This window comes from Cryptomeria japonica, chromosome 4 (genome assembly GCF_030272615.1).
Source record: "Cryptomeria japonica chromosome 4, Sugi_1.0, whole genome shotgun sequence".
Taxonomy (NCBI): Eukaryota; Viridiplantae; Streptophyta; class Pinopsida; order Cupressales; family Cupressaceae; genus Cryptomeria; species Cryptomeria japonica.
Window position 1 is genome coordinate 555,984,515 of NC_081408.1, and position 24,327 is coordinate 556,008,841.

General features: G+C 37.8%; 1 protein-coding gene across 3 annotated transcripts in view; it reads left to right on the top strand.

The window, feature by feature from the left end:
- LOC131029437 (uncharacterized) overlaps positions 1-24,327 on the top strand; it is a 152,669-nt gene that overhangs the window by 62,631 nt on the left and 65,711 nt on the right. For all 3 annotated transcript variants that reach the window (XR_009102776.2, XM_057959923.2, XM_057959922.2), the window contains exon 5: positions 15,867-15,912. Coding sequence is in view for 2 of the 3 variants with exons in the window: in XM_057959923.2 (XP_057815906.2) it covers positions 15,867-15,912 (46 nt within the window). In the remaining variant the exon portion in view is untranslated. The remainder of the gene's footprint in view (positions 1-15,866; positions 15,913-24,327) is intronic.

Here is a 24,327-nt window from a genome sequence, read left to right on the forward strand (position 1 = left end):
TCGTAAAACCACTCAATTTTTTCAGATTAGCTCTAAAATCATCATAACTTTCATACCTGCAAATTTCGAAAAAAGTTGCCGGGACCGTGTGCACTCCAAAGCGCCACGGTCCTTGACATTTTTTCTGAAATTTTGGGAGATTGTCCTGATTGTATTTAACAGCTTAAATCTGGAAGATTGGCTGATTTTACTGAAAATTGCTACCTCTAAATTCAAAACTTTCTCTCTCTCTCTAGTGCATGAGTTTTACAACAATAAGCCCTACTTACACTATTCCCGTTAGACGAAGCCGTAGAATTAAGTCTTTCCGAGGTTTAATTACTGAGGAGATGGAACCTAATTTGAATGGTCTTTTTAACAAGGACATGGGTAATTCCTCTAATCCTCTTAATGATGAAGAAGCTCTCCATGAGGTTTCTGTAGAACAACTTTCAAAATTGGATAACCAATTTGACGATTTTCGACAATGGATGTCTCAAGAATACCCCGATAGTCAAGCTCTTCCTTTAATTGAGGGTCTAAAACGTATGCTTCAAAGTGATAAGAATGGAATTGATATTTTGCGTGGTATTGCACACATTGTGGATTCGAATGTGATGCCTATGAAGAGTTGTGCTGAAAATTTGGGTTATACACAACCTCCTACTCAAGTCAATCATTCTATTCCTTTGACGACTCCTATCGCTAGCATACCTACCTTTACATCAAACATAATGACTACTTCTATACAAGACACTCCTCCTATGATCACCAGTCATGGGGGAAATCCTTCCTCTTCAATTAACCCTCTTCCTTCATTCAATCCGATTTCTTCATTCGTCCCTTCAATGAGCGTTCCTATTACATCTCCACAAATGAACATGATGCAAGGGGGCAATTCATTCAATCATTCCATTCCTCCTTGTAGTGTTCCTCCTGTCCAATCATCTCCTATGACTAATTATCATAGAGTCACACCACCTTACTCTTTACCTTCTTTCAATAACATAACACCTCCATCTCAATCTAACACATCTAATATGAACTCTTCGACTGAAGTGACCATTAACAATCTTGCACAAACTGTCTCTTCTTTACAGCAACAAATTGCCTCTATGAATCAATCTAAGTTTAGTGTGCCCACATTTGATGTTGCGAGCCCACTTTCTCTTGACATTGTTCGAGCTATCCCTCCTAAACATGTTGAAATTCCGCATTTGGAGCTTTATAATGGTAAAGGTGATCCTCTAACACATGTTAAGACTTTTCAAACAATCTGTACTGATTTTGCCTATGACCAAAGGTTGCTTGCAAAATTGTTTACTAGAACATTAAGAGACAAAGCCCTACAATGGTATTGCTCGTTGCCTTCTTATTCTATTACTTCTTTCGAACAACTTGCAAATGTTTTCATTCAACAATTTCAAAACAATATAAGTCCTAAAGTTACTTTGATTGATTTAATGCATTGTAAACAAGGTGTTAAAGAGAAAGTGACTGATTTCATTGGTAGATATAAGCATTTGTATGCTCAAATTTCTTTTCCAGTGCCTGACAATGATATTCAAAGAATCTTCATTTCTAATTTACAAAAAGATATTCGAGACAAACTCTTGTTTTCTGAGTTTACTTCTTTCCAACAGTTGTGCGCAACTCTTCACAATTATCAACTGACTGTGAGTCAAATGGAACAATCACATCCTATGGCTCCGAGTGATAAGGGTGATAGTAGTCAACAACCATTTGGGAAGTTTAAACCGAACAGAGAGTCCATTAAATTCAATGAAAACATCATCAACAACAATGTGAATGCAGCATCAGGTGTGTCTCCTATTTCTAAGTTTTTCAAGAGAGAAAGAAAGTTTACTCCTTTGAATGAATCATTGCATAGTATTATGAATAAGTTATTGGAACAAAATGTGCTTACTCTTCCTCCTATAAGGCAAATTGATCCTGCAAAGATTACTTCACCTTATTTTGATAACAAATCTTTTTGTCAATTTCATCGTCAACCTGGGCATGATACTGAAAAATGTTTTTCTTTAAAGGGTAAAATTCAAGATTTGATTGATAATAATACTATTTCTGTTTCTGGAGTGAATGATAAAGGCAATACATCTGTAGCTCCTCCTAATCAAAATCTTCAGATTTTCACTGATCCATTACCTTCTCATACCTCTAATGCGATTGAGACTAATGATTCCTCTCTTTCATCTGATGGTCTTGTGTCTATGACTCCGAATGTGATTAACTTTGTAGAGCAGCAAGAAAACCCTAAAGAACCTTCCATCACATTTGATTCCAGTGAAACCATTAGGGCACCTGATGGTCCTTTATACATAGTTGCAAAAGTCAAGAATACACCTTGCCGTGGAGTGCTTATTGATCCTTCGTGCATGGTTAATGTTATTACTGAAGAATTTCTTTTTACTTTGCAATTGAATCAAGTGATATATGACAAAACAGATGTGATTGTGAAACTATTTGATGCATTTTCTTCTCCTGCAATTGGTTCTATTACATTGCCTATTGAGGTCCATAACAAATCCCTTGATGTGAACTTTGCTATTATTCCATCTTCCGAACAATTTCGTGTGAAGCTTGGCTATCCTTGGCTATCTTCCATGAAAGCTATTGCTTCTCCTATTCATAAGTGTTTGAAATTTCGGTGAAGTTGTTACTGTCAATCATAGTCTCTTTAAACCAGCTGAAAGAACTTCTAGCGTTCCTGTTGATTACTTTTGGCCTAAACAATTCCAATCTCTTCCTCCGCGAAGTGATCATCTTTTCAAATCTTATCAAAAGTGGAAAACAGATATGATCCTATCTCTAAGTGAACCTAGAACACCCAAACTTGATATTCCTATCATTCTTGAGAAGGAAGTTCTTCCTTTGAAAGATAAAACTAATGTCTTTCCTCAAGAAGATTCCCAACCCATCCCTATGGATGTGACTATGTCTATATCTAATAAACTTCCTAAAAGTAGACCTATCCCTCCTCGTCATGATGGACTTGGTCTCCTTCCTAAACCAAAAATTCCTCCTTTATATGGAGCAGTTCCTCCTCCTTCCTTTTATAGAGAGAAGAGACCTTCTTCTTCTCCTATTATCCAGCCTAAGAGACCACAACCTAAACACCCAAGTGATAAGGATGAGAACATTCCTCCTCCTCAATCTTCTCAACTTCCTACTAAGACTAGACGAAATCGTTCGGCACGTGAACACCGACGAAAGCGTCGTCTTAGAGCTCAGGCAGCTGCTTCTCAAACTTTGCAATCTCCAAAAACACCTTCAACAAGCATTATTCCATTTTCTCCAAAATCTCCAAAACATAAGATGCATGATGGTCTTGATCCTGTGCGAATTAAAGACCCTATTTTTATAAATCTTGATGATGCTATAAATGAAAATGTTATTCATGATGAAAATGTTACTTCTCTTGCTTCTGATAGTGAATATGAACTTGTTGATATTGATAACCATTTATCTAATGAATTTTCTAAAGCACTTATCCTAGCTCCTAGACAAGAACAACGTGGCTCAGAACATGAACATAGCCCTTGTTTGGATCTTGTGATAGCTCCATCTGCTGTGTTGAATGTTCCTCCTCTAGCGTGTTCCCTGCCTTCCCGAAACATTGATCAGCAAGATCGGGGGGTAGATGACGTGCTAGACTAGTTACATTAGCATAGCAGATTCTCTCCTCCTCTCTTGTGTTACTTCTTCTATACGTTATTCTCATTCTTCTATTTGTTGTCCTTGGTGTTGTCTACTTGAGGACGATGCAAAGCATTGAGATCTCTCGATCTCTCTCATGTTGACTCAAAAGACACATGTGTTCCCTTCTTCTAGGTGACCTTCCTTGATTGGGGAATGAAGAACAATTATGCATACATACATATGATATACATGAATTATCATACAGCATACTGACCCCGAGGAAAGTGAAGTCACCTCGTGCTTTGTGTCTATTATCCTTGGGTTTATCTCACACTTGGGGGCTAAATCCTTGCGATAACGTGCTCCTTTCCTTTCTCATTTCTTATGTGTATCACTACGTTAAAACAATCACCCCCGTTGAGGCGTGTGCGATCGCTTTAACGTAGGGGGGCATACACCCTGTCTATCCCTTCAGGATACATGAAAATTTCTTGGAGAACTCAGCTTTGCCTTGAAAATTTTCGGTATTTCTCTTGCATGACTCATAGTGAGGGAACCTTACTACTGACAGTCATGGTTCTCCCTCGTGATCTTCCCTTTTAATTTGTCAATCGAAGTCGTAAGATCCTTAGTCCACTGGGGGCTTGGTGTGTCTTGCCTCCTTGACGTGGTGAAAGTCTTTCAATATTGTTTCCTTGTACTTTACCGGAAGTATGAGCATACATACTCCCGCTAAAGTGGGGGCTAAATGTAGCGTCCTAAAATTTCGACTGCATTTCGGTCTTCACGATGGCGACGCAACACGGAACCTGAATGGAGACCCCAAAACTTGTCCACGACACCAAAAACTGCATTTTCAAGCACCCTGGCCTGAACCTCCCTTGCACCCTGCTGTCCCGGGAGGTGGGACCAGAGCGCCCAGCGCCCTGGTCCCTGGCCCTATTTTGGGCCCGGTCTCCTATGGGACTTCGGGTCTTTTTAGTTTGCAAATTGGAAATTATCTTTCCTGGTCGGCCTAAGGTCGGGAAAATCAGTCTTTTAACCCTAATTGGCAAGTATATAAACTACATTTTCCTCTCCCATTTGGATAAGAAGGTCATATGTGTACAAGCGTGGAAACTATACTCAAGCATTCAAGCATTCAAGCATTCCTTCAAGCAATTGATCATTTCAAGTCTCCATTCAAGGCTAAGTGTTGCATTCAAGACAAGGATTCAACCATTGAAGAGGAGATCACTTACAACATACAACATCTATACCTTTGCACATAAGGATACAAACATCCTTACAACAAGGTATTAGTACTTGTTTTACATTACAAACATTTACATTTACAGCATTGCTCATTTCTTGGTTAATTCCAAAACCGGGGTTTGACCTAAAGGCAAACCCCTAATCCCTAACCCCCCAATCGTCTTCGCTTTTCTGTGTGTAGGTTGTAGGTACGCGGCTGAAATTGAAGATCTGGAATCCTTGTGCAGAGACGAACAGATCCCCCTTCGTTTCGCGGATTTTTCGGAGGACCGTGGCGCTCGGGCGCCATCGTCCCGGCAACTTTCGCCCAAATTTGCAGGACAACGCCGTATCGACATTTTACTGCTAATTCCAGGTCCGCAGCTTCATACTGTATTCCTATCTCAGTTTATAAGCGAAGCTTTCTCACTTTCTATGCATTCCTAGCTTAATTCTTCTATGCACATTCTTTACAAAAGAGGGTAGCCTTGCTGTCATAACCCTTGAAACTCATTTAGCATCCAATCTTGCATTGCGTGGGATTGGATCTTGTGGGTTTCAACCCCTCTTTTGAATGTAAAGTCTCTCCCCTAAGTGAAAACCATCAACCCTAGTGAATCTCCCTTCTCTCTCCTTGGAGTTGGAAGAGGGGAGAGCAACTAGGGTTCGATCGCGATTTTCCGCTTTACAGTTTGATTGATGGTGAAATTCGTATATCCATACTACTAGCAGTTTGTTAATTGCAGACTTGCCTTGTGTAGTCAACTGGAATCGTTTAGCTTAAGCTTAACTTCAATTGTCGCTTCTTCACTGATATGCATCAGCCTGATGGTGTCTATGCCTGTAGCGATGATTTGAACATCATAAAGCTTTTCCTCCGAAGATCGCACTAACCTTGTGGAGATGGTCCTGGGATGTCAAAACAAGACTTAGTTAGAATTCCATCAAAGGTTATTCATTGCTCCTACATTCTTAGTGTCAGAATTAGATCCTTTCCTCGCCCTAATCCTTTTTCTTTTTTTTCAAAATCTAGACTAGTGAAATCCTGTGTTCTAGTAACATTCAAAGCAAATCAGACGTTCAGTCATCAAGTGTAAGTCCCCTTGTGATTCCAGCAAAATCACATCATACCACAAAGAGCTTATCCACGAGTAGAGAACCTACATACAAGAACCTTGGAGTTGCCTCGACTGATCCTTCGGCGAGATCTTCAGCAATCGGGAAACTTTGTTCAAGAGAGGATAAGGTACCTTTAGGTATTTTATTCTGTGTTTGGTCGTGTACAAAATACACATCAACAAGACCTCAAAATGACTTGGAAAATAATTTTAGCAAAATCATCAATTTTTACAGGTGGTGGTGAAAGTGTAATTGCAGCAAATATGATTATATTGCGGTGAATGTTTGATTGCCTCAACAAATATGAAATGTCATAGGTTAGGAAATATTAAGGGTTTGGGGTTGCAAATCTTGTTTTTAGTGTTTGTTCTCTATTCTTTTCATGTGGGAAGGATTAGGTTAGGGCATATGTTTGTTGGGAATAGAGATTGAAAGCTTGGGAGAAGAGTTCTCTCAACTTAATGGTTGTGTTAGTCCATTGTTTTATAGGAGTATAGTGGTTTTGAGTCTATTTCCCTTTATGGTGGTTGTGGTCCATCTTATTACTGTTGTAGGGTTGTAGGTTTATAACTATGCCAAGGTAGTGTGTAGGTGTGTGGGAGCTTGAGTAAGTGCTAGTTGAGCTTTGTAATAGGCCAAGATGCTTAGAAGCCACCTATAATAACTATGAATTAGAGGCATGAGAAGTGGTGCTCACTCTTACTGGAGTTTTATCCTTGTTTGAGGGTATCTCTAGGCATAATCTTGTGTTGCAATTGTGTGTGTATATGTACGCATGCATAGTGATGTTATATTTGTTCCTCTATTGATGTTTAGACATTAATTGACATCTTACATCATTGGCATAACTCTTGGAGTCAAAGAAATAGTAGTTGGAAGATGTACATAGTGTTTGTTTTATATATCCATTGTTGACTAACACATGAGGGAGATGGCATTATCTATAGTCATTGTTAGGCCTTCAATGAACCTTCCCACCCCTTGGGGTGCTTTAGGTGCATAAATGCTTCCTTGTCTTGATCAAGCTTTTGTTGCGACATGCTATATTCTCTCTCCCATTGCCAGTGGGTTGATGAGTTACACACCCAATATGCATTTGGTCCTGTGACTTAACAATTGCCACTTGATTGAAGATATCAATAGTCATGAGATTCTTATTGGTTATTGGGGATTGAGTAGTAATCTTCTTAGAATTGATTTGTCTTCGAGTGGTCACGGGATTATATAGAATGACAATCATTCTTAGAGTATAAATGAAGGGAGTGAGACGAAGTTTTGCTTTAGGAGAAATGGGTATGTAAAATCTCAAAAACCTATAGGTTCTCAATTTTAAAGGAATTTTTGCTGAGATTATGGATCCAACGGTAGGTGCCTCTACATGTGTTTCGGGTGACAAGATATGAATTGGTACCTGTTGTGACCATTTCACACATCGCCCCATCGCAAATGGGGACCCCCTCTTTTGCTTGTTTTTCGCTCGTTTTCGCTTTCGTTTTTAGGATTTTGTTAGTCAGTTGGTTGTCTGGATTTAGGGCCAAGCCTTAGGGTTTTAAATTTTGCCTTTTCAAGCCAGAATCCAGTCGTTTTTTGAGAGATTTTGAGCTTCTTTTCTAGAATGCAAATTTTGAATGCAATGATTTCGCCAAAATGGTCTAATTTTCAATTGGAATGTTCATGCAGAGCTTAAACTTGTCTAAGTGTTGACCGTCAATGTGAATTTTTGTCTGATTGAATATTTTGACCAAATTTTGACTTTTTTGAATTTTGATCCTGGGCATTGGAATTGATTTGTTTTCGCCTCGTGAAGTGTTAAAATGTGAAAAATCTTGTTATTTTGGCCTGTAGGAGCAAAATCGCTCCTGTCCCTTAGTGAAGGACGGGAGCTCAATTTCAAATATCTCATCATCCTTGCAGAGTCCAGACAAATTTTACGTTTGAAGTGATGGAGAACGGCGAGATCTTTCCATTGAATATAAATTGAAGATTTTCATGAGCACAGAAATGCCTCCAGGAGGAAAATCGCTCCTGTCCCTCAGTGAAGGACCGGAGCTACAATTCAAATTTCGTCTTGTCCTTGCAAGATTTCGACAACTTAATGATTTGAGGACGTCCAAGGGAAGATGCTTTGCCAAATGAATATAATTTGAGATGCAAAAACGAAGGAGAATGACCTATATTGACCAAATCGCTCCTGTCCCTCTCCAAGGGACCAGGGCGAGGTACCTTGTAGCTCTCGTCCCTCTCCCAGGGACCAGAGCGATTTCCTTCATTTTGCAAAATCCAGACAAAGGTCAAGGCAAGTTTACGTTCAAAAACAAAGGAGAATATGAGATGAACGCATTAAATATAAATTGAAGATTTTTGGGACGTCCATACCAGTGTTAAATGCCTAGTTCGCTCCTGTCCCTCAGGAAGGGACCAGAGCGATTTTTGATATAATTACTTTTCTTGCAAAGTTACAAATGACGTCAAGGCATGGATGAATGGAGTAGAGCATGACAAATCCATTGAATATAAATTTGGAAGGTGACAAAGTAAAATGAAGGCCACAAGAGCAAGTTCGCTCCTGTCCTTCTCCTAGGGACCAGGGCGATACAATGGTTGTATTGCTTCTTGTTCATGTTTAAACCGATCCAAGTCAAGACGAAGGGTGGCGAAGACATTTTAGGGCATTTCCATCAAGCGCAAGGTTGTAAAGGTCATCACATGGAAGGAATGTGCACTCTAAGACCCATATCGCTCCTGTCCCTCTCCAAGGGACCAGAGCGATACTTCCATTAAGGCATCGATTTCAAAGGACAAGCAAATATTAAGTTACCAAGAGGACTTAAAGGACGTCATTTCATGCAATGAAGATAATTGCAAGTTGGTAAAAACAAGAACAAGCTCGCAATGATGAACTTCGCTCCTGTCCCTCAGGAAGGGACCAGGGCGATGTTAGATGTATTGATCATTTTGAGCAAGATTTACGTAAGGACAAGATTTCGCAAGGTCTTAGAGGGTCCACGGAAAGGTAGAAAGGTGATGCATGAAGATTTCAAACGTTAAATAATCACCAAAATGGACCTAGGGACCATATCGCTCCTGTCCCTCTCCAAGGGACCAGGGCGATTTGCTTTGGATTCCTTGTTTGTTTCAAGTTCAAGCCAAGATCAAGGAGAAATAATGGATCGCTCCTGTCCCTCTCCAAGGGACAAGGGCGATGGTCCCTTTAATACGTCCAAACATCGCCAAATAGTGTAAAAGCCCCATATCGCTCCTGTCCTTTGGACAAGGACCAAGGCGATACTATCAAAACACCCACGTTCCTCCAAAGATCAAGGCGAAGCGAGGATAAGCAAGGTAAGGGACATCGTTTGAAGGACATTGCGAAGGAGATCGAAGTTTAAAAGTCGCCAAGATCAAGGAGAAATAATGGATCGCTCCTGTCCCTCTCCAAGGGACAAGGGCGATGGTCCCTTTAATACGTCCAAACACATAATGAAGACAAATGGAATAAGCACGAAAGGAATAGGCATAGATGTTATTCGCCTTACAATGGAAGTTCGAAGGTCAAAGATACAAGATGAACGTGAAGATCATGGAGATCGCTCCCGTCCCTCTCCAAAGGGACAAGGGCGATGTTAGGCAAAACACACGATATTCTTTGAAAATCACGTTAAGACAAGGACGCACAAGGTTTTAAATGACATTTGGAAGATGATACAAGGAAAGGATCGTACCAAGATGGAGAATTTCGAGCAAAAACCTTAGGATCGCTCCTGTCCCTCTCCAAGGGACCAGGGCGATAATGGTCATAAGATGCACTTGCTCGCACAAGAAAGAAATTCAAATTCGAAGGACCACCAGATGATCGATTTGGAACGTGAAAATGAAGGAGTTGAACGTTGAAAACGCAAGAATCAAGACCAAAATCATGGATCGCTCCTGTCCCTCTCCAAGGGACCAGAGCGATGAGGTACGTCCCTTTATTTTCATATTTTTGGCGCCAAATTAAACAATTCAAATTTCCTTAAATGCTAAATCGGTAAAAAATGGAAAATCTTATTTATTTAGCCATTAATATGGCGTTGATCTTTATTAATTATTTTTGCCTTTATTAAAATCGAAATTTGCAAATAAAAAAAAACGCAAGGCATTAATAATTAATTAATTAATTAATAAAAAATCGATTTCAAGCGCTCATTTAAGGAGGTCGGCCCTCTTATTTTATTGCAAATCATTTAAAATTATTTTTAAAAGTGTTTTTATCTCCAAGTCGGCCTAAGGGGTGAAGGATGAACGCGCTATATATAAGGGGTGAGAGATTTCATTTTCTACATCATTATTTTACCTTCCTTCATGCGAATTGAGAAGAGGCGAATATAGTGCGAGTTTCATTCATCCAAGGGTGGCGCGCTAAGTTATCAAAAGGTGGTGCGATTTCAAACCAAAGGTGGCGCTAGTATCATCTTGTGTGGAGTGCGAGGTGTGTTTGAAGAGGTGCGAATTCCATCCAAGGTGGCGTAAGCAATCAAAAGGTGGTGCGAATTTGAAGACCACACCAAGTGCGAGCTTGAGGATACATTAGTGCGAATTTGAAGATCCATTTGAGACCACGTCCAAGGCAATAATTGAAGATCACGTTCTCTCCAGAGGTGGCGAAGTCAATTTTGAGGAGATCATATTGAAGATTACTTTATACCTCAAATTTTGCCTAGGCGAATTTTGTTTTTGCATTCTAGAGTTAGCTCTCTATCGAGGTATGGCGATTTAATTGTTACTGCTTTATTCATTCATCGTCATATTTCAAATTTTGAAATTTTGATTTTTTTTTGAATTTCTCTTGGCTTAATCGTTGTATTTTAGGAAATGATGACTCTAGAGACTTATCATGAGGTTTCCTAAAATTTATCTCTCTTATTTACGTTATTTATTGCAAAATCTATTTCTTATAATGGAATGTTGTGTAGGTATGGCGACCCCAAAGGCGGGAGCATCCACCAGTCGCTCAGCTCTCATGAAAGAAGATCAGAAGACCGAAGAAGTGGAGACCAAGATCGTGTCTAAGTGGAGCAACATTGGAGATACCAACTTGGGGAACTTTAGCACGAAGAAGTTCCGAGAGGTCCCTTACATCGGCAAGCCATCACCTGTCGCCCGGAGAATAATAGAGAGTGGCATCATCAAGGCGGCCGGTTTTCCTCCAGCTATTCAGTGCCACGAGTTGATGATCGAGTGTGCCCGTCATTACAATCCACAGTCCAGGACGATTGTGTCCAATGAGGGAAACACTTTGGCGTACCTTTCAGAGGAAGCCATAAGTGAAGCCTTCCATCTTCCAGAGCACAGGGACATGATATACAAGAGCATTGAAGGAGCCAGATCAGTGTACGATGATGATCCAGATGCTTGCCTAAGCATAATCAACAAGAACTGGCTACTTAAGAGTCGTCCTCGTCTGAGCAAAGTACCGAACACACCACATAGGATTGATTTCCAGGAGGAGTACAGAGATTTGATTACCATGCTCAACAGAGTTACAGGAGCACCTCATGCCTTCTATTTTGAGAAATGGATGTTTTACTTCATCCAGGTGATTGTTCAAGGAAAGGGTACAATACATTGGGCTAGGATAATTAGCCATTGCTTGGACGTATAGTTGAGAAGACTCAGGGCTACTAAGTCCTTCCACATGAGTTCATACGTCATCTATGCCTTAATCAGGAGCGTTGAGTACGCAGGACTACCTCACAGAGGAGTGATTGGAAGAGGACCCGGCGAGGTCAGAGTTTGTGAATCCTATACCTACTTGCATCATCCACCAGGGAAGAACTACAAGTTAATCAATGATACTTTCACGATGAACATCACAAGGACGTTGCAAGGAGGGATTCACAACAGATTATCTCAGGATGCCCAGGAATTCACCAAGAGGTACGGTGCTTGGTTCATTCAGTTTCCCAAGTTCACTTACATTAGAGTGTATGGATGTCCTTTACCTCCATACATGTTGCCGAGGTACCCGACAGATAGAATTGTGTTACTTGAAGTAACAAGGCAGTTGGCAGCATACGTGAAGGCATTCAGACACAGACATCAGAATGGAGTTCAGGTACCTATTATTTTGGGTAATTCAGTTGAGGTATGTCCTAATGTCTTAGCCATGGATGATGCAGAGAAGGAGTTAGCCTTGTATCCTTTTTCATCTTTTGGTTGGAGGAATAGTTTTGATCCACTTGGACATTTAGAGGAGACGGTCGGTAGAAGATTTAGACATGAATACCAAATTGAGGATTTTATGATGAATCTCCTGGATGATCTCGAAGTGAAACGTAAGATACATTCTAGATTGCCTTTGGATTTCATCAGGAAATGTAAGATTTACAGAGTAGCCGACCAAGCTCAGGACAACGGTAGACACATCCAATCTTCATATGATAGAGAAAGCAAAACAATAAGTTTGAATTGGAATGAGCCCGAGGCCGTGGATTTAGATGATTTGATGGCACCAGTCTTGTCTTGTACTCGCAGATGGGTAGACGTTCAGCATCAGAAGTTGAGAGAACAAGGCATAGCCATGTCTTTTACTTTGGAAGAAAAGCCAGCCGAAGGTGGAGCCAGTGTTAGTGAAGGCAATCCTAATCCTAGGAATTCAGGTGAAGGTAACCTTCGATGTGCCAGTGAGGGCAATCTCCATTCGAGAGGTTCGAAGAGAAAGGAAAGATCAGAAAAGAAAGAGCCTTCCAAGAAAAAGCAAGGTGCCAACAAAGATCAAACACCAGGTACTTCTTCCAGACCAGAAGATAGAACAGTTCGAGTGGAAGAGTCCATGGAATCGATGGTACAGAATGACAGACAGGAGGAAGAACAGGCACAGCATGCTTCATCCGATGGATCTCTCCAAGACTATGATTTAGATAATGATAATGAAGTAACATCTCCTCCCAGACAAGAAGAAATAGTACATAAAGAGATTCAAGTTCAAGAGACAAGATCGAATATCCCAGATTGGTTGAAGGAAAGATTGACTAAGGTGATCGTAATTGAGGACGAGGACAGTGCAATTGATTTAGAGAGCCTCGTGGGACGTTCACATATGACAACAGAGAAGAAGAAGGCTACAAAGATGTCCAAGATGATTCGAGATGAGACTGGATCTAGAAAACTGCAGATAGCTACACCGGCAGCAGACAAATATGAGGGTGAGATCCTAGCAGAGGACTATCATATACAAACTATTGAGTTAGGACCATCCACAGCAGAGCAGACTTTAGATGATGCCACCGACACATTTGAGGCATTGAAGGACAAGTTTAGAGAAGAAGTAGAAAAGAATAGAAAGCTTGAGAAAGAGGTCGGTGCATGGAGGACATATTTCAGTCACATCAATGAACCTTTGGGACGTCAAGATCCAGTTAAATCACCATTGCAGGCATTGCCCCTTCAATCAATCAATGAAGCAGAAAGATTCAGGAACCTGGTCCAGCGTACATGTAGTTGGATGGATAGATCTCACACGGTGGCCATTGAGTTTGTTACAAGGATGTCGAAGATCACCCACCAGGCTATCCAAGTTCTTGAGATTATTCACAGATTGATGGCAACAGTAGCTGCATTTGCTCATACCAAGGACGTTGTCATCCCTGTCTTGAAAGTTATAAGACACACATCCAGAAGAATTTTAGCACAAGAGAGGATCTTAGAAGGTGATTCTCACAGTTTGTTTCAGTGGTCAACCTTGCTCCATATAAAGAGTGTTCTCTTCGAGGACATCAGTGTTAGATGTGGTCAAGTTGAGGAGGTGATCAATCCGATCCAGGACAGAGTATTTGAGGTACTTCGTACCATTCTTGGCAGAAGGATCGAGGTCGAGACAGATGTGGATTTACAAGAATTTGAGGATAGAATCCAGATCATCTTTCGCAAGGACGCAGATGTTACAGATGAGCAGTATGATCAGATGTATGCCACCATGCTCCTGATTGATAAAACAAAGGAACTTGAACCTACTTGGGACACAGCTCTTCTAGATGCATTTGATCAGGTTATCCACTTAGAAGAGAGTATCAAGAATCTTCCCGAGATTCCAAGCACAGAAATCGAAGGAATCGTGACAAAATTCATTGCATATGCTAAGAAAGAGAATTGGAAAGGGAATAAGATTCTAGATGAAAGGTTGTTACAGATGACATGACATCTTATTTCTCATTGGTTGATACCTCCTAGATTTTTGTGCCAAATTTAATATTTGGCTATGTATTTAATATTGTTCAGTAAAAAGGAGGTCATTTGTAACAAACCCTAATTAGGGTTTAGGTGTCATGATCTTGTCCATTGATTTATTTTCAATCTGGACCTTTCATTGTAACTGGGGATGCTATTTATACCCCCATTTTTCATTTCATTTGGGAATAGTTAATAGTGAATAAGTGTGAGAGATAATAGTTGATGTAATAGAGAGATTAGAGTTAGAAGCAAATTTTATTTTGTAGCAAGATTGAGTCTTGAAGAGAGAAATTCAAGCAATTGTTGTATATGATGACTTGGAAATCAATAAAATATTGAAGTTATGGTGTTTTGTTGCAAATTTCTTAAGTTATCTTCATGGTTGTTGGATGTACTTGAATCACGCTCAATCAAAGTAGTTTGTTAATTTGAAAGGCTAAGTGTGAGATTTGATATTTGGTAGGATTCGCAATCCAAACCACTAGCTTCTTGCTGATTGTAGGAACGCCTTGCGTGGTCGACTGGAAAACATTTTGAGTCCTTAACCTTCAAGCATTTTCGCATCTAGGATATGTACCTTCGTAGTAGTGTCCTTGGTCTTTGATGCATTGAACACCATTATTACCTTAGAAGATCGCACTAATTTCAATTGAGTTGTTATCTTATGGCAAAATTGAAGTTGGTTGAGTCTTGCCAAATCTCATTCATGCTAAGTCGTTCATAGGGTTAGGCTAGATTAGACTTACTTAAACCCTGTCCTTTTTCCATTTTTTGAAAGTTCCTTTTAGTTTAGTAAAATCTTCGAACCTTTGAATCCGTAAGACGCCTTGGAGGAAACAGCAAATCACATCATACCACTAAAAAAGCTTGTCCACACGTGGAGATCCCACTAAAAGAACCTTGGAGTCTACCTAACTGATCCTTTTTGCAGATCTTCAGCAGTTAGAGACTATTTTCTCAAGAGAGGATAAGATGCCTGTCGGTATTTTATTCTGTGTATGATTGTGTACAAAATACACGTCAACAGTACCATAGGCACTTTGATGGGGGAAGGAGAGAGGAGCAATCCATGAAGAGATTTGGTGTTGTTCATTGGATTTTGTGGTTGATAAGTTTTTGCTAAATTATTGGATTGTCAGAGTCACAAATTACAAATTTCTTTATCTTGGTCCCTTTAAGAATTTGGTTAGTTTGGAAAGGGGTATTGTCAACAATTGATGATCTGAACTTATGCACCTTCATAAGCAAGCACTATAACTCTTCTACGTTGATCATTACCACTTGTACAAGATCTAGTCTTATTCATTGATGGGCAATACTCTTTTTTAGATATTTTTGTAATATCAGTTCTGTGCTACATGAATAGGCCTTCTAACCAATTATATGTTTCTTGTTACCCAGTCATATTAGACTATTAGTTACTAGGGTTGGAGAAAATGGCAGAAATCTCTTGTTTTTTATAATGCATCATCTTTTCTATGTAATTTTTGTTTTCTTTTTCAAGGAGAATATTTGCATAGCTTCTATCATGAATGTGATCCCCTCACCTATGCTTGTGTCATTATATAGTTCAAGCTAGATTACAAAGAACTATTGTATGTTGGTATTTGTGCTTGTGTGAATTAGTGGAATTTGTGTTTTATTGTAATTGGTTGTTGTATTTGCAGTTATCTTCAACAACGTGCTTCTGTAGACAAGTCATTCTCATATGAAGTATGTAATTCTTCTATGCTTGATAAATTTTCAATTTTGTTTGGTTTCCTTGGCTGTAATATTTGAGATGATTTCTTTTATCAAATTTTCATTTGTATGGTTGATTTGTAAACGTGAGAAAGCTGTTCTAAGAGTGCTGCTTCTCATTTCAAAAACAAACAAGGAATGGTCCTTTATTAAAAATGATTGTGCATCTATTCTTCTAGGTTTGTTTAAGCCTAAGGTATTGTTGTCACACCCTCCAGATTCTAATATCTTGATATTTCTATTGAAATATGTGTTTTTTTTTTAAAACTCAAATTGGTTGTGCAACTACTTTTGACGATATATGTTTGATACAGTTTATAAAATTGTGAAGAGAAAAACCTGAATTTGTTTCTCAACTTCTCCATTCCTTTGTATTAGTAATGAGTTTTTTCTAGATAAGAAGTGTTTAAAGAGATACTTGGGTGAATGTTGACAAACAAATACACATTTGACAGCTATGTAAAGACTGCAATAGTTAAATAGTTTATTGATTTATCTGAAACCATCAAACATTGTTTACAGCAAGCATCTTTTTAGAAATAAGGGTAGGTAGTTTCTTCATATATTTGTAAAACTCTTGCTATTTCTTTAAAACATCAAGGGGCATGACAATAATCTTTCCCTTTTTAATGTCAGAGATCATCAATTGAATGTGCACTATGGTGGAATAGCTTTGAATTAATTAAGTAGAAATGTTCTAATGTTGTTGTCAGTTAAGGTGTGCCAAATTGTTAGGAATCAAAATCAAACATGCAGCAGAAGAATTGGTATACATTGTAGTCAATAATTATGGCATTGAATAAGAAACATGCTTGTTGAAGTTATAAGGAATTAATTATGGTTGCACTTTGTAAAAATTTAATTGATTGACATTTCAATTTTCATTGAGGTTGGGGGTTGCCATGCCATCTCCAACTATGTCTAAAGTATAAGAATTGTTGTCATTCCTGATTAGGGGTTATGACAAGTCAAATAAGGTAAAGGTACATTGTTTATCTATTCATTTCATTAATGTTGATAATTTATCTAGCCTTTTAAGTTTTTAACAGCTATAACTAGAAAATGATATTGCCATGTATGAATGGCTTGAAGAATCTCCAAGCTAAGCATAATGAATAGTTTTTTTTAATGGTTAACAATTATCATAATAGGATGTTAGAAAGTGGAGAGCAAGAGGAGAAGTTTTGCAACTTCATGTACTATAAATGCTTATGGAGCTTGAGCAATGATTTCGTTTAAAAAGATTGTCATTTTATTGCCATATTTCACATTCTTAGTAAAAGTTGATTAGGTTTTTCTACGAAAAGAAATTAAATTATATTATTTTTCAAAAATAACCAAAATAGGTCAATTGGACTTCAATGTATGGCCATGTAAAAAATTTAGGAACTCAGGTAAAATCACCTTGGACTAAGAAAGTAACTAGAGCTCTAGACACACATCGTTCTAGACAATTCTATTTTAAGGGGGGACTAGATAGTGTGAGGATGTAAAAAGTGGATGCACATAAGTTACCCTTAAATACTAGGTATTTGGAGTTGATTGAGGGGATGGGGGTACATTGTACAGGAATGATTTTAAAAATATTAAGGAAGTGCAAATTAGATACTATTTTTTTCATATTAATGAAAGTTAAAAATAGAGAAATTTGATGTAATAATTGATTTTCTCCTTAACAGTATAAGAAAATTGAATTGTTAAAATGTTGTGATATGCTAATGATCATTTAAGATATAGAATACCTTTCAAATAGTTTTACGGAGTTACTGGTAGCCTTACACTATATCATGTAAGCTGATATAAGCTTAAATGGGCTATGCACAATCCTCCATCTCTAGAATGTTTTACAAGATTTCATTCCATCCCCTTGATGTCATCGTACATAGACTATTGAAGATATCCATTACCACCCCAACCAAACCTATGTGCCCATTTGCATGATTCTCCTTGTCAAATTCTGTAGCATCCTCTTGATCTACAACCTCTTTATCTACAACCTATTGCTGGTTAATATGCATATTAGCCTTCTAGGTTTTGAAGACAAAGGCTACTAAGGACAAAATTTAGTTGTTCCACTCTTAGAGGTTCTGTGTTCCTTTTGAGTGAAAGGATGAAAGTAAAAGTTTGAACAATTCCACTTCGTAGCTGTGGAACTGACAACTTGTGATAAGAGGCAATTGGCATGTTACCTTAGCTCTGTAACACTATCTCCATGCAACCTCCAACATCTAATTGGATTCTTTTGGCTTATGCTTAGTCTTTCTAGCCATGCTGCATTAGTGAAGCTCGTCAATTCTGCAAATGCTAAGAATTGTTCTTGAAGCTAACAAGTCTTGTCGTTAGTGGTTGTATTTGTAAGGGCAGTTTGGATGCTATCTTCATCTTTGGATCATTAATGGCTTATATTTCTAGCCCTTTTCCACATAGTAGTTTATTAGAATATTGTAATGTTTCTTTAATGGTCATCTTAGTCATTTTAGTCGTCTTTAGTTAGCTTCTATTTTCAACTTCAGTTCATGATTGTTTCTTTTAGAAACATCATCTCTTGTAATTTTTTTTATAGAGCTCTCGCTCTATTGTTTAATAATATCGAATATTTTAACATGGTATCAGAGCAGGCCAATGGGATTTCATAAAATTTCGTAACCTCTTCTTATTTGGAATTTTTTTCCAGAAATTTGTTTTTTTGATTTTTTATAAATTGTTGGAGGTTTTGTTGAAATCTTTGTAGAATTTTGTGGGCTCTTTTGGAGCTATGATTCGAAATTTTTGTGGGTTCACAGACGTGTTTGTGGGCAGTTTGGGTGCTGCGTTTGAAGATTGTGGAGGTTTTGTTCTGCTTTTTTGTGCCCACTTGGTTTCTGTTCGTGATTGTGGTGTTTCAGATTTGCAACCCGCATTTGTATTCTGCATCCTGCGACCTAGGGTTTCAAATCCTCTGTACCTATGGTCTAGGGCTTCGTGGAGTCAGGCCTTGTTAGATGTCTTCATCTCCCTGCAACAATGCGACTAGGGCACGCAATTTGCCTCCTTGTTTGGTCGCTTGGAGATGTTTTGATGGGTTTTAATTAAAAAATTCTGATGGGTTTTAATAATTTTTTCCCTTAAAAAATTCTGGGGGGTTTTTAATAATTTTTATCCTAAAAAAATTATTTTGTTGGGTTTTTATCCTAAAAAAATTATTCTATTTGGTTTATAATTTTCTCCTAAAAAATTATTGTAAGGGTTTTTTAGATTTTTGCCTCAAAAATTGTATTGGGTTTTGCTTGATTTTATCCTCAAAAATCATGGGTACAGGTGTTCCCGTCTTAGGGTTTTTACCATTCTTTCCGAAAAAAACGATGCTTTGTAAAATTCAATTTCTGGGTTTGGCGATTTTTTCCTCAAAAATCGTGGCTTCTTGCAGTCTGTTTTGGGGCGATACTCATTTGCAAAAGTTTGTGGACGATCTGTGTTATCTAGAAGTTCTCCAGATTTTGGGAGGGTCAGTGGCAGGCTCATGTCGTAAAACGTTCTGAGAGAAGGGGGCAGCCTTCTTTGTTTTTCTCTAGGTAGTTAGAACGATGACTGTTAAGGGAGGGTATTAGAATATTGTAATGTTTCTTTAATGGTCATCTTAGTCATCTTAGTTATCTTAGTCGTCTTTAGTTAGTTTCTATTTTCAGCTTCAGTTTACGATTGTTTCTTTTAGAAACATCGTCTCTTGTAAATTCTTTATATAGAGCTCTCGCTCTATTGTTTAATAACATCGAATATTTTAACATATTTTAGATTTAATGCATAAGCTGCGACGGTGAGAGGAGTGTTCATCTTGTTATTCTGCATTTGTATATAATGCTGCAAATTTTGTCATGAACGCCGTTCTGGAATCCTTTCGACATCATTGTCTCTCACATAACCCGACATAAATATTAAATATGTCATATGTTTTCTCAAGATGAGGGGATCCTTATCTGCTTGATGAATGACTTGCACTAATCGGGAGGTGTGCAGCTACCCCAAATCTTCTCACTGATTATTATCTAGTATTCTTCATCTCACTTTCGCATCTTTATCGAATGTGGACATCCATTTGACCCATTGATGACACATGGCTTTATATTGCAAGGTCTCATGTATCATTAGCATCCTTATCTATAAATTAAAGTGACCAATATAGTGATTTTCAGCTGGCTGGAGAAATCCCTTCTTTTGGGACTGAAAAGTAGATGAGGAGGTATGGTGGATGTGAATAAATATTTGCATGCCCCTAGCTGCTGAGATTAATTGGGAAATCCAAGGAAAATTTCTTGTGTCCTTTTAATGCATTATTGAGTGCATGCACACCTGGGTTCCAGTTGATTTACTTGTACCCAGCCTGAATCAATAACCCTGCCGGATGATAAATATGTGCTGAATCTGTGTGACCATCTGTACTACATTGAAGGTTCCAATTTTTTTTATTGCATCCCAAAGAAGTTAAATCTGAAGTTTTTTATTTTAACTTCGTACTACATTACATTGGTTAGAGGAAGAAAGTACCTGCTATAGAAAAGACTATTTAGCAGCTACATAATGCCCCTAGTTTTACTTAAGGACATTATCAAACAAAACATAGACCGACAATTTTTTTGTATTACAGTTGTGACATAGTCAGGAGTCATGACACACTCACACTCACACTCACACTCACACTCACACTCACACAATGTTGTCGAAATAAACAACATGATGAACAAAACACACGATGGCTCTACCAACTGTGTGACAACACAAAGTAAACAAACACCAAATAGAATCACATCAGCAGAAGACTTACAATGATCACAAGACAAACACACTGTATTGGACAACCGAGATAGTAGAGACTTCTCTAACATGATGGTAGGTTCAAAGATCACCACCATTGTCTTAAATGAAGAACAAGAAAAAGGTGAGAATCGTACATCGTCTCAACTCTCAAATTAATTAGGAATAGTGACAAATTGACAACAACGTGGAAACCATAGTTGGCAGACTTTGACATGGCAAAAACTGGACAGACCCAAAATTTGTGACTCGGGAAAAACTTGGCAAAAAATTTGACAACTTAAAAATTGCGTAGTTTTTTTTTAAATATACATTTTTCTTGCAAAGTTCAATAACAATATGTATCCAATGGGTCCATTTAAATGAGTACACAAGTATTTTCTATTAAATTAATAAATCTTTTTAATTTGAATACGAATTGATTACAAAATCACATCATCATGTGAAGTCTGGATACAATAGATAGTTGACAACTAAAAGTGTGTGCACTTTTGAACTCAAGTGTAACATGTTGGAAGTGGAAGCACTCATGTCAGTTTTCTTAGGTTCCATATCCCACAACATAATGTGGGTTTGGGGACAGAGCCCCTAGTGGGGTCAAGGGGCAGATTTTCATGGTGCATACCATTTTCATGATTTATTAAAAGACAACATCAAAGGTGGAAATTTGAAAAAAAGTGGTAGAAAAATGGACTGATTTGTGTCTGACGAGTTTTCCTCATGGGCTTGGTGAGTTTTTTTTTACATGTCAAAATATTAGTGAGTATTGGCCAAAAACTCTTATAATTGGTGAGTTATTCATCAAGTATGCCATCTATGGTTGAAATGACATCCAAACCATAAGTTCACTCACTTAAGAAGGAGCACAATTGGGAGATCCAATACCTCACCTAGCCATACAAAGGACTAGTCATTCTCACACAAAGACGCAAATTTTCACATGAAAGGAGGAATAGCTAATAAGGAACATAAATTGCCCAAAAGCTAAGTTGATAGACTTTTAGGGCAGACCCCAATTGAGAACTTCCTTTTTAAAAACTTTTTTGGAAAAGGTCTAGAAGTATTCACAATCTTTGAATCATGCTACGATGGAGTTTCAAATAACATCATCAAGCCATCCATAAAATAAAAGGTCACTAATACATGTTTTCAAAAAATCATAAATAGTAACATCTACGATGCTCAAATGGAATTACCTTCTTACACATGCATTTACTACCAAAATACAAAATTCAAATGAGATTGCAATTACAAGTCCACATCCAAAGAATACAAGGATGGCATATTTTGAGATCAAATATAGGTTCAATTATATTGATTTTGTAATTACAAGTTGTGATGTCTCCATTTTCAGATTCTCTTGTAGTGCAGTTAGTGTTGGCTTTTTGGGTTTGTGTCAATAGGATCAAAGGAATATTTTAATGTTGTGAGTGTGTTTAGAGTCTTAGACGGATTAATGGAGATGAATGACACTTCTTGGAATGATTTTGGACAACTTGGCTGGGACATACTATTTTAGTAAGTGTCAAATTAGAGACTGATTGGTTAGTTTGGAGTTTTTGCCGAGCAACTATTTTTAGCATTTGCTATTTATAGCAAACACTATTGTTGGCGGCTGGTCATAGCTTCAGTCTCCTCTCAGTGTTAGCATGCAATATTTTCAATTTTGGGGTTTGGATAGTTTTGGCTATTTTGGGTAACTTTTCTCAATCTTAGCTTTTTTTCAGCTTCAGAGTGCAGAGTCTTCAATTTTCGAGCTTGGTGAATTTCCTAAGGCTGGGAAATATTATTCTTTTATTTCACTTAAATATTTTAATAAGGTGACTTTATTACTTAAGTGAAATAAAGTAGATGTCAAAGTTAAGGAGGTAATATAGCATTTTAATATCACTTTACGTGACCTCCTAAAGTGAAAAGAAATTAAAATATTTAAATTTTATTTTAAAGAGAAAAAAAAAGCATATTTTCAAATAAGTAACGAAAAAGCAAAAAAGTGCTTTTCTAGAATAAATAGTGAAAAAAGGTACTTTTTTTTCAAAAAAGAAAAGAAAAAGCAAAAAGCAAAAGATGACTTCAAAAAAGCAGCCAAAAAGCCAAAAAAATTTATAAAATGAGGATTGGGGCTCTCATTTGAGGATATGCTAAGTTTGATATTGGATATTGTTATTTCTTTTGGGAAGATTGCTTTCTTTGGTTTGTGAGGATGGGAGCCCTTGCAGACAACATTCTCCACGTGTTTAAGAGACGTAATCTTGAGAATAATTGGTGATTTCATATAGAGGTCACAACTAAGCTTTAATGGAGTTTTGATATCTTCTTCTTTAGTTTTGGATAACATTCATTGTGGCTGAACAAGAAGATTTGCTGAGGTTATTGATTGTTTGCTGTCCCTCTTTGTTGACCGTACTCTCCTACATCTTGCTTGTTGAGTAGCTAGGGTTCGGAAGGTGTTAAGTTGCTATTGTGGAGGATTTGGATTTGCAATAACCTATTTTATTATCCACGAGGGTTTTAGAGAAGTCTTTGAAGAGTGGCATCCAATTTTGTAGTGCCAAAGTTCAGATTTTGTGAACAGCTCAACTTATCTCAGTGCTGCATTTTCTGGGATGCTTGAAATATATATGTGATGCTATTTAATGATATAGGTTGCTCTTATATTTGAAATTTTTTGTCATATCAGATCAGAAATAAATTTTGGTTTTTTCAGCTTCATGTATTTCTGAGTCATTTAATTTCTGCAAGTTTATTTTCTGCACTTTATTTGGTATCACAAAACTATTGCAAACACATTCAAAAACAAAAAAAACTTAAAAATCAAAGCACAAACAGGGCTTCATATTGTAGTGGTATCAAAGTAGTGTATCTTGCCATCTTGAAGGGTCTAGTAAGAAGATAAAGACTTTTGAAGAGCAACAACTGGAAGGGCTGATAGAATTGAAGCAAATTTATCAAGAGTAAGTGAGAGTTGTCAAAATTATAGAGGGAGTTGGGAAAATTTAAAGTATTTGCGTGAGCCAACTTGGGTGGTTAAGATCCATCTTTAAAAAGAAAGCAGAAGTAAATGATAAAGATTCTTCTAGTCCAAGAAATGATGAGAAACAAAAAAATGAAAAGAGGTTCATAATAGAACATTCTGATGGAGATAGTTCCTTGGTTCATAAGGACTATGTGACAAAGCTTCAAGATGACTTTTTGGCCATGCATGCGGCTACTATGGTTAAGGCTGTGCATGAAGAAAAAGACATAACAACAGCTTTGGAACCACTTTCAGATTTATCCAGTGACACTACTAAGACTATTGACTTACATTATATTTCTTGTGATGAGTTTACTAATGTTCTTTCAGATGAAAGGCTTGGTGTCTTCAAATCAGCTATTGGTGATGGATTCTTTGATGATTTAGACTCACAATTTACTACTAAAAATAATAATGGAGATGCACAGGAGATTTGGGACAGCCTTGGAGACTCTGATGACAGGTATGATAGTTTTGATTTTGGCATTAATTATAGTAGTAGTTCTCTTGGATATGCCTGGAAGAATCAATTTGTTGTGTTTGTTGATAACCCATTGTTTCAGATGGGTGTTGAGAAGACATAT